The sequence below is a fragment of the Daphnia magna genome, linkage group LG1, assembly GCF_020631705.1.
Source record: "Daphnia magna isolate NIES linkage group LG1, ASM2063170v1.1, whole genome shotgun sequence".
Taxonomy (NCBI): domain Eukaryota; kingdom Metazoa; phylum Arthropoda; class Branchiopoda; order Diplostraca; family Daphniidae; genus Daphnia; species Daphnia magna.
The window spans coordinates 13748855-13762741 of NC_059182.1; the positions used below are offsets into that span (position 1 = coordinate 13748855).

At 35.4% G+C, this 13887-nt stretch overlaps 1 protein-coding gene across 4 annotated transcripts; it reads right to left on the minus strand.

Annotated features, from left to right (window-relative positions):
• Positions 1-2271: 2271 nt before the first annotated feature.
• LOC116915331 lies at positions 2272-4394 on the minus strand. 4 transcript variants are annotated; one of them, XM_045174609.1, is made up of 4 exons: positions 4228-4394; positions 4073-4175; positions 3470-4003; positions 2272-2915 (listed from the first exon to the last, which is right to left on the minus strand). In XM_045174609.1, the coding sequence occupies exons 2-4, from the start codon at positions 4161-4163 to the stop codon at positions 2626-2628; spliced, it is 915 nt and encodes a 304-aa protein (XP_045030544.1). In that variant the 5' UTR covers positions 4164-4175; positions 4228-4394; the 3' UTR covers positions 2272-2625. The 4 variants fall into 4 exon arrangements, with proteins under 4 accessions (XP_045030544.1, XP_045030542.1, XP_045030541.1 ...); XM_045174607.1 differs by having other exon boundaries at positions 4073-4389; XM_045174606.1 differs by having other exon boundaries at positions 3470-4175; positions 4228-4381.
• Between the last annotated feature and the right edge of the window lie 9493 nt (positions 4395-13887).

Genomic DNA, 13887 nt, shown 5'->3' on the forward strand with positions numbered 1-13887 from the left:
ACGTCATGAAAATGGGCGTTTCTAATCTTACATCTTTGCCAATAAAATCAATCGAAATTATTTATGAAACGCAGCATGATGAGGAGCAAATTGCTTACAAATTCCAATATTAACAGAACCACTACTTTCAGTTCGTTTTATGAAATGTGTTAGTTGATACCTTAAACTTACATTGAAAACACAAACACACCGGGGAGGGCTATCCTGTAATTGAATCTATTTGTAGCCTGTTAGTACAACTTTTCCTTGGAAATCACCTGCACGTACACATGTTTTCCCATCCCGGAAAGGTAGCACTGACTTTGGTATAACTAATAGTGAAACCCTACTGGCGTGAGACAGAACAACCAGAGAAAAGCAATTGGTCGTCATCTCCCCGGGCAAATAGGAAGTTCATCCTTGATGTTTGAGTGTTCCAGGCTAAAGTGAAAAGCGTCGAATTTCAGGGCATTGACTCCCTGTATTCTTTATGGCCTGTAATCTACTATATGCGAGCCTGAACGCTGAAAACGCTGAGTGAATTGTGTAGGTAAAACGCTGAGTAATGCATATGTCAGAGAATTGACAGAAATTTTTAAAATGTGCGTCAGTATAACAAGTAATAACGATGACTGGTGCAACATGTGCAACAAGGTCCTGAATAGACGAACACGCATACTGTCTGGAAATCGTGCGAATAACGGTTAACAACATTTCTGACTTATTTTCAGTATCGAAGATTTAAAACATTTTGCATTCCATCTTGTATAACGTCAGACTTCGTGGTAAGAAAAATAAAGGCTTACAACTAGTAAAAAAAATAGCGTGCATTGAGAAATCCCGTTCCAGGTTTTTTTCGTCGACGAGTATGCCGACAGTTACAGACGATTTATATCTTTCAACACTGACAGTATAGGACGCCAATATAATTGATGCTATTATGCACGCTGCAATGCATCTACGTCTCGCTTCCGTTAGCTTAACACACGTCGGACAATCTGAAACGTGTTGAACGGTTGGGTAGATACTGTCATTCAGAATTGGCAGGGGGCAAATGAAAAAAAACATGATTGCAATAAGGCAAGAGTGAAGAAAATGGGGACGTCAACCTAACACCTGTTTGTATTTTTTTCTCGTCTTTACACACAGCATAAATAATACAATAACTCCGAAATAATTATTTTGAACATTTCTTTTTTCATTATTATAGACAAGTCTTTCAGAGATGTGTAATTTTGATTAAGTGGAAACGGTCCGCTGTCAGTGCTTTTTTTTTTTACTTTTCTTTTAGCTGAATAATAAAAAAAGCATTACAGCAGTCTCAGTTGTAAAACACGTTTTGATGAGTGCTGGCAGCAATAATAGAGAATTCATAGTTGATTGAACAATGACATGCCAATTCAGTCTAAATATGTACCAGATCTATCATAATAAAATCTTGTGCGTCATTGATCAAGCGTTGCATGCACATTTATATGAACTGATAGAATACACTGAAATACATCTCAATACTAATGGAGTGCGGCTGTTTCAGTCGATTAATCTTTATTGGCCCTCTCTGATAAAGTGAATGTAGTCTATACAATAAGAACACAAACAAAAATATACCACTGTGTTTTCTTCTTTTAAAGGCAGGTGATTGGGATTATGACAACCATTCCGCTGTACAATTGGTGGCCGTTGGTGGCTCCTTTTACACGTATTCTAGGAAACCAAATATAATTTAACTTCTCTTACAGTTATTTTTTTAGTACTTTGATCGTTTGACAAATATCAAAAGAAGATAGACGTTTGACGTGGATGCAGAGATCGTTATGCAAGGAAAAGGATTTATGCAGTCTACCGTAAAAAGAACGTAACAGTCTATAGTTTGAAACTGTTACATCAAGGATGTTGGTGATTATTTTATCTAATTATTGTACAGTTACAATAAGCGCAGTCTCCAGTGAAGGGCCAACAATAAGACTTAAATAACAGCTCCAATATAACTGTATATGTAAATATCTTTTAAAATTAAATAGTGCTTAATTTTGGGAAATCTGACCAAAAAAGCTGTTTATGGAAATTTCAGTGCATAAAGGTATGCGATGAAGTAAGACTGTTCGAAATGTTTTAAAAAGTCAGTCCTATTTCTACAAGTCCTATTTGAAAATCCTGAAAATCTTTATTGTCCTTGTAGAGATAGGACTGATTCCGACTGAATCAGTCGTTTTTGTTCAATTTAACCGTCAATCTTTGATACAATCCAGCATGAACCACAAAAGGAAGTATATAAGAAACGAAAACGAAACATTGTTTCATTTATGTTGCCCTCATGAACAGTATATTTGTCAATTACTGGAAGACATTGCCCGTTTACATAATCCCTTTGTAACACGCTACTAGCATACATTAAATATTTCCCTTGCCACTAATGCAACGATAACCATTAACATAACACGTTGATTTAACAAAAAAATTTTGAAATACGGCATACAAACTCCCGATCAAGAACGTGACAACTATTGTCACGATAACGGATCAGATCTTGGTTTTGATGAAAGAAATGTTGGTCAGCCAAACTTATAAACAGTATAGGCATACATTTTTCAAGCATATTACATCCTGCTATCAGGTAGCATATGATGATTTTGAACCATTTGCATATTAATTAAGATGCGGGCAGTTATTGAAGACCGTCGTACAATTCTCGCCGAACCGGCCCGTCAAAGATGCGTCCAAGTAATTCAGGAAGCCGCTCTTATGTCGGTGGTGGAGCAGATAGCTAAGTGGTAAACTGGACAACGAGACAGCGAGACCCGTTGAACCCGGTGAATCTAGAGCCAGGCGGTTCATCCGGCAAAGGGCTTTAAGAACACAAGCGTCACTGGATTCATCTTCGTCAGCGTTCCATAGTTCGTTTACCATAGATATCCAGGTGGGCGCATCCATCAATTCTGCAAAAGAAAATTGCAACTTTATGAACAGAAAATAAACAGTGTCATCTTATCACCAGCTTTCTTTAATTCTTGATTGTGCTCGGTTCTAATGAACGCCTATATAACTCCTCCTTCTAACACAACGCAATAGCTCACGGCAAAACATCTGCACGGCTGCCCATGATCTTGACTTAAATTTAAATACTTTATAAACATTTGTCCCTTGACATTGAGTTCTAAAAATTCCCTGTGTGCGTGTCTTCTACTGCCTGCTAGCTTAGTGCCATCCTTAAATACATCCTTAGGATATCGGTGATAACACTTATACTAACGGCATAAAAGCCTAACAAGAATGTGCCGATAATTTTCTACCAGCTGTTACAATGGAGTTTTAAGATCACGTTTGAATATGGAAGATTTCGCCTCTGGTCTTTTTCCTGGAACTCGCCAATGAACTATAACTCATATTGAAAAACAGCTATTCATGGCTTTGGCCTTAAACCAGGAGGACTACATCAGTCAGCCAAGAAATTGAACATACCGATAAGTATACTAGTCGGAGTAGTATATACCTATATCAGAACGACTGTTTTCTTCAGTAATGATATCGTTGTCGCTTGGGTCGTCAATCGATCGAGTTTGGGGTCGTCTCACGCGAACTGCTGGAGCCATGGTAGTGGTCGTTGCGATGGCGATCAAATAAAGCAAAAGAAGTGATAAAGCTGTGAGAGCAAGGATCGGCAACAAATCATCCTTTTTATCGCAGCAACTGTAGCTACCACCTCCACCGTAACTAGAGCCCGACGAATACTCTCCGTAACCACTGCGGTCCGGCTGTATTTGTTGAATAGACTTGTACATAGGAGGTCGCCGGCCTGAACCTCGCTTCCGGCCTTCCTCCATCAGTCCACCAAATAAAGATGTACCTAAATCTTCTGCTTCGTAATCAAGCTTCATCTTCGCGGATCGCTTATTCAGCCTGTTTGTTCCTCGAACTTTCTTATGCTGTTGGAAAATGGCCATCAGGGGTGTGACGTATTTGAGCATTCTCTTTAATGCTAACTCAGATTCGAGTTCTTCTTCCACTTCTTCCACGTCGTTCCCAGCTAAATCATTGTAAGAATTAGAGGCCACGTTATACTCAGTTGGTAAAGATTGTTTGGCTGCATCCATACTGGATGGATTTAGCGAATGTTCGGCCGCTTGCCCGGCGATGAAAATCAGCAATATACTGCAGGCAGTGTGCACGGCAATGAACTTGTTCATTCTTGTTTTGTTCTAGAAAATAAAATGGCAAGTAATAGCATCTAGAACCTTGAAATCAGCACACCTATCGTCAATTGTCAGTTTTGAATTGGTGAATTTGTTTCAGTATGATGGGCACGGAAGAAAACAAGAGCGTACTGCGTGCGACTCCGGACGGAAAGAAACTGACTAGCCGTGTGAATAGTCCGACGCCAGAAAAGGTACCCGGCCACTATCAATGTGTTGTTCACATTTTTTTTTTTTCATTTCTCCTTTGTCCATTTTTTTCCTTGCTCTTCACTTTCACACTCGTGCAAAGAGCTGGGCATCGTTCTGGAAGCTCCTCCTCCAATCCCAGGAGTTCGGCCCAGCAGGTAAAAGGCACCATTGGCTCATATGGTTTTCTAAAACCTTCTATAACACATGGAACTTAACTCTATTAGACTGAACCGCAATGAAATTATGCTTTCGTGGAAAGCGATATGGATATTCCCAAATGCATCGATTTTTCCGTCATCACAAAACAACATAAAAATTTTTGGCGGCCGCTGAAAAGTATATCTCATATTTTAAAGGAGATCCGTTGAAATAATATTACTGGTGTATCTTGGGACTGTCCGTGCAAAAGTGTCGACATCATAAAACGTAAGTTAGCCTACCATGAAATTTATGATAAACAGGGTTTGCTGATCTTCAATCGCGATCCCAATGGAGCATTTAGTTGAGGCTAATTTTCGTACGATCATAAATCAGGCAATGACAGAATCCGTTACTTGCAAAATTCGACTTGAGCCGCCTCGTTGACCACGTAGTCTACAGCTTCCTTGTCAATAAATTTGTGCTGGTTACAGTCATAACTACTGACCCGTTACGTGTTGTCCCTTGTAGCTAGATCTTGTTTCGACCCTCCGGAGACGATTTGTCGGACAGGTTGAACGGAACAGCAATTTGTTATTACAAATGGAATGCTTGCCCAAGGGATCGATCATGTTATGGTAAAAAATAGATTTTGAATCGAACAGTAGGTTTATTTGATCTCGGAAAGCTTAAAAGTTTCAGTAAAGTTGTAAGAAAATCAGTAATTATAGCCTTAAATCAACCATTCCCGAAAACTTATGACAACTGACGACAGAGACTATAGGCTGTTTTTCTCTCTACTGCTATATAAGAAGTAGGTAATCTATACAATCGATTGCCGTTGAAATTCAAACGATACCATAGGACAATGTTGTCTTACAGAGGCCGAAAAAACCATGTAGTTTCATTGTACGTGGTCGTACGCGGTTTAGTCATCTATCTCGGTCTTATGAAACCGACATTTATGCAAAACCTGCTGCACAAAGCGTAGACAGTCTTTATAATGGGGCAAATGGTGTTACAAAAGTTTGGTTAGGTTACTTACACACAAGCCCATTTCTTACCGCAATATGCGAGAAAGGGGTTGCCGTTCAAGCTCTAACAAACATTTTCAAATAGACAGCAGGCAGGCAGCTAAACGTCTCTATACTATGATTTGAATGGCACCGTCCAATATCTATTAAAGCGAGAGATTATAGACATAATTTTTTGCTCTCCTTTGCTTGAAATTATAAACTGTGAGTTTCAACCGTTTCGATTAAAGCGTTGGCTCCGTAAGGCCTAGAACGCTGCGACTGTATATCGACGAAGACGGATGCAACATGCCCTTTTCGCGTTGAATCAAGCTATTTTCCCTACTCGTCACATTACAATCGGCATGTGTACCCGACAATTATTGGTGCAGCATCCGCATCCACCCGACTTCTATTTGGCTCCCGCAACTGTCAATTGGCTGTTTTTTACTTCCAATACCACAACGAGTCTTTTCAAATATTAAGGTCTCTATATTGAGTTTACTTATGGTTTCCCTATTACATAAGTTTGTTTTCAAATTGGACAAACAAATTTCTTAAAGAAACAAGCGGCTGCCATCTACTGTCGGTTCCGTACACTAGAACCATACGAAGTGTTTGCCGTTATACCATCGTTACACATGAGCGATTACGTCAAATGTTACGTAAACCACATCAAATCCGCGTTCAACCGCAAAGTTCTGGAAAACCCCGGACACACAGCAACGAATTGGGCTTAGTTTGCCAACAGGGGGCAAGTGCGCTAGCTATGAAAAGTTAGGATAGGATGATCATTTGCCAACTTTCCCGTGTTGCAAAGTGCATCGTTGTTAGAATAGGGGAAATGATGTATGAGCCATTTTGAACAAGAAACACTTTCAAGGGCAAGGAACGAATGTAGAAAAGCTTATGTCAAAATTTTTTTTACATTGCTCAGCAGGATCGAACGACTAAAGAACAACCATTAATATACAGTCACTGTTCAGTTGAGGAATGTTTCCTGAGGGTTTAGGGCGCTAGACCGTAAGAAATTGGTAGCAATTTACCAAGTGCACTCACACGGCAAAGCAAACTATCACAATCAACTTGTCTAAGCCAACAATTTCTTAGCTTAGACCTACCGTATTCTCACCGAATCGTAAAAATGATTGTTTGGCAAGCTTTCAAAGTTTCCTCGATGTCTAGGATCAAATAGTCTAGCTGAGATTTACAGTATGTCTGGTCGAAAATGAAATTTCACACCTTCTGCATACAACGACTTGTTTCCGACGGTTTCTTAATATTCTGGAAAAAAACAACAACCGCACAATGGTGTTCCGGGCCAAAACCAATACTGAAATTCGTTTTGCCACAAGAACTTTTCTTGTCTTTCGGTGAAAATGCAACTAATCGTTGCCAATCAAACTCGCAATACCGTGTCTCATTTCCACCAATTGTCTCAATTTCCAAATCAAGCTAATAGCTACTCACACTGTTATTTACGATACCGAATTAGACTAAAGTTGCTATTGCTAATAGAGCAACACTCACGGCTAATTCTCAAGATTGGTGCACTTAAAATTTAGGTTGAATTGGGAAGATGCATCAGCGTTTTTTTCCCTACGAGGGACTAGACGACACAAAAAGCATCCGCTGTCTAAATTTCAACTAATATATTGCTCACTACCTGTTTTCTGTACAGTTTACTGGCGAGCACTTATATTCAAAAGTTACCTGATGACGTAGATGTCTCAGAAGATTGAAGAAAATTAACTGCTCGTTTCTTTCTGCCGCTGCTTACGGTAGCTGCCAGAAGTAAATAAGCCAGGAGTGCAGTTACAAGCAAAAGTAATGCAATAAGGACAATATCGGAGTCATCCAATCCACAGCATTCGTCACCGTAATCAGATCGTTCAGGCCGAGCTATTTGAAAGTTCGCCCATAATGTGCTGTATCTAGCACGAAAATTATCCCACAAACTCATGCCTTCAATACAACTTGGATGATACAAGTTTTACGAACGAAATGGAAGGCAAAAGCACTAGGAGTTGTATGTGTAGGAAAAGAAGATTGGAAAAGCACGAAGCACTTCCTTATACAAGGTCTTTTACTGACTAACTGAAATACACGTTATGAAGTTGCGCTTGTGTGTGTTGTGACGCGCAATCGGAAAAAAACTCTGGACAGCATTGCAACATAGACATTAGGAATCGCCGCCCTTAATGTATGTCTACCAGGGTCTGTTTGCTATTTTTGTTCTCGGGTTGTTGTAATTGCTTCCGTTTTATTTCTGTTGGACTGCGTCGAGGTAATAATATGCCCGCGAATGCTTGTTACCGAAACAACTACTTTGAGAAATCCAACGAAGAGAGAAGTATACACATATCTTATACTCCCGCCATAGCTTTGCCGTAGCACGTCACTATTTTGGGAAAACGCAAAAGCTGGAAAAGATTTAAGAAATAATAAAAATGTAGCATTGCAGTTTTTCACAGTTTTTCCAAGCATAGAAGGCAAGAGCATTTAAACTTGAAAGCAAGGAAGTGGAGACTGGAGAGGCAAACCGATGAAAAACAGGAAGTCAAAAGGAGCCAAAGCACCCAAAAACATAAAGTTACCGTATGTACTGTATAGTTCTCGCTAATAGTATAAACAATTACACAGAGATGTTATCTGGTTAAAAGTAACGTTTGAATACACAAACAAGTAAAAACGAATTATACTTTTAGTTTAAAAGAAATCGGAAGCCACATCAATAAACGTACCATAACAGACGTGCTTGTGCCCAATATGCAAGCTACACGCATCTAAGTTTGAAAGGTCTGGTGAAGGGCTGTCTACAATTATTTAGAAATAAAAAACCCATAAAAACCTAATGGTATTCGCAAAGTTCCTGATAGACAAAATGTTCTGTTTAATCAAAACCCTGTGCAGTGCCATGAGCGGTGCAATTGTTCCAGAACACGATGTAATGGCAAACATAAATTTCAAAATATGGATTTTGTTCTGTCTGGAAAGTGTGAAGAGGCCTTCCCACTTTTTCCCACTTTTTCAATTTTGGCCAAATTTCAAATTGTGCTTAAATTAGATGATTTCGATTTAAAATTGAATGGTAATCACGGAAATCAAGTTTGTTTTTAAATTGGCCTTATAGTTTTTGAATAAATGTAAAAACTAAAACTAAAATTGAGACTTAACCAGCACTTTTTTTATTTTATTTAAAAATCGGCTTATTTCACAAGAAAACCAATCACTTAATCGAAATCAGCGTTCAATTTTGATTATGATGAGTGATTTTTGACAAATTCCAAGACATGTCGTTTTTACCGATTTTGACAAAAATGGGAAGGCTATACCCTTCCCACTTTTTCCATTTTGGCCAAATTTCAAATTGTGCTTAAATTACATGATTTCGATTAAGAAGTCAATGGTTTTCATGGAAATAAAGTTTGTTTTTCAACTGGCTTGATAGTTTTTGAATTAAACGTAAAAACCAAAAACTAAAATTGGGTCACAAACAGCACTTTGTTTTAAATTATTTAAAAATCGTCTTATATCACAAGAAAACCAATCACAAATTCGAAATCAGCGTTCAATTTGGAATCTGATGAATGATTTTTGTCAAATTCCAAGAGATGTCGTTTTTGCCAATTTTTGACAAAAATGGGAAGGCTATACCCTTCCCACTTTTTCAATTTTGGCCAAATTTCAAATTGTGCTTAAATTACATGATTTCGATTTAGAATTAAATGGTAATCACGGAAATCAAGTTTGATTTTCTATTGGCATTATAGTTTTTGAATAAAACGTAAAAAACTAAAACTAAAATTGAGTCGCAAACAGCAATTTTTTTTATTTTAATTAAAAATCGGCTTATTTCACAAGAAAAACAATCACTTAATCGAAATCAGCGTTCAATTTTGATTATGATAAGTGATTTTTGACAAATTCCAAGACATTCCGTTTTTACCGATTTTGACAAAAATGGGAAGGCTATACCCTTCCCACTTTTTCAATTTTGGCCAAATTTCAAATTGTGCTTAAATTACATGATTTCGATTCAGAATTGAATGGTTTTCATGGAAATCAAGTTTGTTTTTCAACTGGCCTTATAGTTTTTGAATTAAACGTAAAAACCAAAAACTAAAATTTGGTCACAAACAGCACTTTGTTTTAAATTATTTAAAAATCGTCTTATATCACAAGAAAACCAATCACAAATTCGAAATCAGCGTTCAATTTGGAATCTGATGAATGATTTTTGTCAAATTCCAAGAGATGTCGTTTTTGCCAATTTTTGACAAAAATGGGAAGGCTATACCCTTCCCACTTTCTCAATTTTGGCCAAATTTCAAATTGTGCTTAAATTACATGATTCCGATTCAGAATTGAATGGTTTTCATGGAAATCAAGTTTGTTTTTCAACTGGCCTTATAGTTTTTGAATTAAACGTAAAAACCAAAAACTAAAATTGGGTCACAAACAGCACTTTGTTTTAAATTATTTAAAAATCGTCTTATATCACAAGAAAACCAATCACAAATTCGAAATCAGCGTTCAATTTGGAATCTGATGAATGATTTTTGTCAAATTCTAAGAGATGTCGTTTTTGCCAATTTTTGACAAAAATGGGAAGGCTATACCCTTCCCACTTTTTCAATTTTGGCCAAATTTCAAATTGTGCTTAAATTACATGATTTCGATTTAGAATTAAATGGTAATCACGGAAATCAAGTTTGATTTTCTATTGGCATTATAGTTTTTGAATAAAACGTAAAAAACTAAAACTAAAATTGAGTCGCAAACAGCACTTATTTTTATTTTAATTAAAAATCGGCTTATTTCACAAGAAAAGCAATCACTTAATCGAAATCAGCGTTCAATTTTGATTATGATAAGTGATTTTTGACAAATTCCAAGACATTTCGTTTTTACCGATTTTGACAAAAATGAGAAGGCTATACCCTTCCCACTTTTTCAATTTTGGCCAAATTTCAAATTGTGCTTAAATTACATGATTTCGATTCAGAATTGAATGGTTTTCATGGAAATCAAGTTTGTTTTTCAACTGGCCTTATAGTTTTTGAATTAAACGTAAAAACCAAAAACTAAAATTTGGTCACAAACAGCACTTTGTTTTAAATTATTTAAAAATCGTCTTATATCACAAGAAAACCAATCACAAATTCGAAATCAGCGTTCAATTTGGAATCTGATGAATGATTTTTGTCAAATTCCAAGAGATGTCGTTTTTGCCAATTTTTGACAAAAATGGGAAGGCTATACCCTTCCCACTTTCTCAATTTTGGCCAAATTTCAAATTGTGCTTAAATTACATGATTCCGATTCAGAATTGAATGGTTTTCATGGAAATCAAGTTTGTTTTTCAACTGGCCTTATAGTTTTTGAATTAAACGTAAAAACCAAAAACTAAAATTGGGTCACAAACAGCACTTTGTTTTAAATTATTTAAAAATCGTCTTATATCACAAGAAAACCAATCACAAATTCGAAATCAGCGTTCAATTTGGAATCTGATGAATGATTTTTGTCAAATTCTAAGAGATGTCGTTTTTGCCAATTTTTGACAAAAATGGGAAGGCTATACCCTTCCCACTTTTTCAATTTTGGCCAAATTTCAAATTGTGCTTAAATTACATGATTTCGATTTAGAATTAAATGGTAATCACGGAAATCAAGTTTGATTTTCTATTGGCATTATAGTTTTTGAATAAAACGTAAAAAACTAAAACTAAAATTGAGTCGCAAACAGCACTTATTTTTATTTTAATTAAAAATCGGCTTATTTCACAAGAAAAGCAATCACTTAATCGAAATCAGCGTTCAATTTTGATTATGATAAGTGATTTTTGACAAATTCCAAGACATTTCGTTTTTACCGATTTTGACAAAAATGAGAAGGCTTTACACTTCCCACTTTTTCAATTTTGGCCAAATTTCAAATTGTGCTTAAATTACATGATTTCGATTCAGAATTGAATGGTTTTCATGGAAATCAAGTTTGTTTTTCAACTGGCCTTATAGTTTTTGAATTAAACGTAAAAACCAAAAACTAAAATTTGGTCACAAACAGCACTTTGTTTTAAATTATTTAAAAATCGTCTTATATCACAAGAAAACCAATCACAAATTCGAAATCAGCGTTCAATTTGGAATCTGATGAATGATTTTTGTCAAATTCCAAGAGATGTCGTTTTTGCCAATTTTTGACAAAAATGGGAAGGCTATACCCTTCCCACTTTCTCAATTTTGGCCAAATTTCAAATTGTGCTTAAATTACATGATTCCGATTCAGAATTGAATGGTTTTCATGGAAATCAAGTTTGTTTTTCAACTGGCCTTATAGTTTTTGAATTAAACGTAAAAACCAAAAACTAAAATTGGGTCACAAACAGCACTTTGTTTTAAATTATTTAAAAATCGTCTTATATCACAAGAAAACCAATCACAAATTCGAAATCAGCGTTCAATTTGGAATCTGATGAATGATTTTTGTCAAATTCTAAGAGATGTCGTTTTTGCCAATTTTTGACAAAAATGGGAAGGCTATACCCTTCCCACTTTTTCAATTTTGGCCAAATTTCAAATTGTGCTTAAATTACATGATTTCGATTTAGAATTAAATGGTAATCACGGAAATCAAGTTTGATTTTCTATTGGCATTATAGTTTTTGAATAAAACGTAAAAAACTAAAACTAAAATTGAGTCGCAAACAGCACTTATTTTTATTTTAATTAAAAATCGGCTTATTTCACAAGAAAAGCAATCACTTAATCGAAATCAGCGTTCAATTTTGATTATGATAAGTGATTTTTGACAAATTCCAAGACATTTCGTTTTTACCGATTTTGACAAAAATGAGAAGGCTTTACACTTCCCACTTTTTCAATTTTGGCCAAATTTCAAATTGTGCTTAAATTACATGATTTCGATTCAGAATTGAATGGTTTTCATGGAAATCAAGTTTGTTTTTCAACTGGCCTTATAGTTTTTGAATTAAACGTAAAAACCAAAAACTAAAATTTGGTCACAAACAGCACTTTGTTTTAAATTATTTAAAAATCGTCTTATATCACAAGAAAACCAATCACAAATTCGAAATCAGCGTTCAATTTGGAATCTGATGAATGATTTTTGTCAAATTCCAAGAGATGTCGTTTTTGCCAATTTTTGACAAAAATGGGAAGGCTATACCCTTCCCACTTTCTCAATTTTGGCCAAATTTCAAATTGTGCTTAAATTACATGATTCCGATTCAGAATTGAATGGTTTTCATGGAAATCAAGTTTGTTTTTCAACTGGCCTTATAGTTTTTGAATTAAACGTAAAAACCAAAAACTAAAATTGGGTCACAAACAGCACTTTGTTTTAAATTATTTAAAAATCGTCTTATATCACAAGAAAACCAATCACAAATTCGAAATCAGCGTTCAATTTGGAATCTGATGAATGATTTTTGTCAAATTCTAAGAGATGTCGTTTTTGCCAATTTTTGACAAAAATGGGAAGGCTATACCCTTCCCACTTTTTCAATTTTGGCCAAATTTCAAATTGTGCTTAAATTACATGATTTCGATTTAGAATTAAATGGTAATCACGGAAATCAAGTTTGATTTTCTATTGGCATTATAGTTTTTGAATAAAACGTAAAAAACTAAAACTAAAATTGAGTCGCAAACAGCACTTATTTTTATTTTAATTAAAAATCGGCTTATTTCACAAGAAAAGCAATCACTTAATTGAAATCAGCGTTCAATTTTGATTATGATAAGTGATTTTTGACAAATTCCAAGACATTTCGTTTTTACCGATTTTGACAAAAATGAGAAGGCTTTACACTTCCCACTTTTTCAATTTTGGCCAAATTTCAAATTGTGCTTAAATTACATGATTTCGATTCAGAATTGAATGGTTTTCATGGAAATCAAGTTTGTTTTTCAACTGGCCTTATAGTTTTTGAATTAAACGTAAAAACCAAAAACTAAAATTGGGTCACAAACAGCACTTTGTTTTAAATTATTTAAAAATCGTCTTCTATCACAAGAAAACCAATCACAAATTCGAAATCAGCGTTCAATTTGGAATCTGATGAATGATTTTTGTCAAATTCCAAGAGATGTCGTTTTTGCCAATTTTTGACAAAAATGGGAAGGCTATACCCTTCCCACTTTTTCAATTTTGGCCAAATTTCAAATTGTGCTTAAATTACATGATTTCGATTTAGAATTAAATGGTAATCACGGAAATCAAGTTTGATTTTCTATTGGCATTATAGTTTTTGAATAAAACGTAAAAAACTAAAACTAAAATTGAGTCGCAAACAGCAATTTTTTTTATTTTAATTAAAAATCGGCTTATTTCACAAGAAAAACAA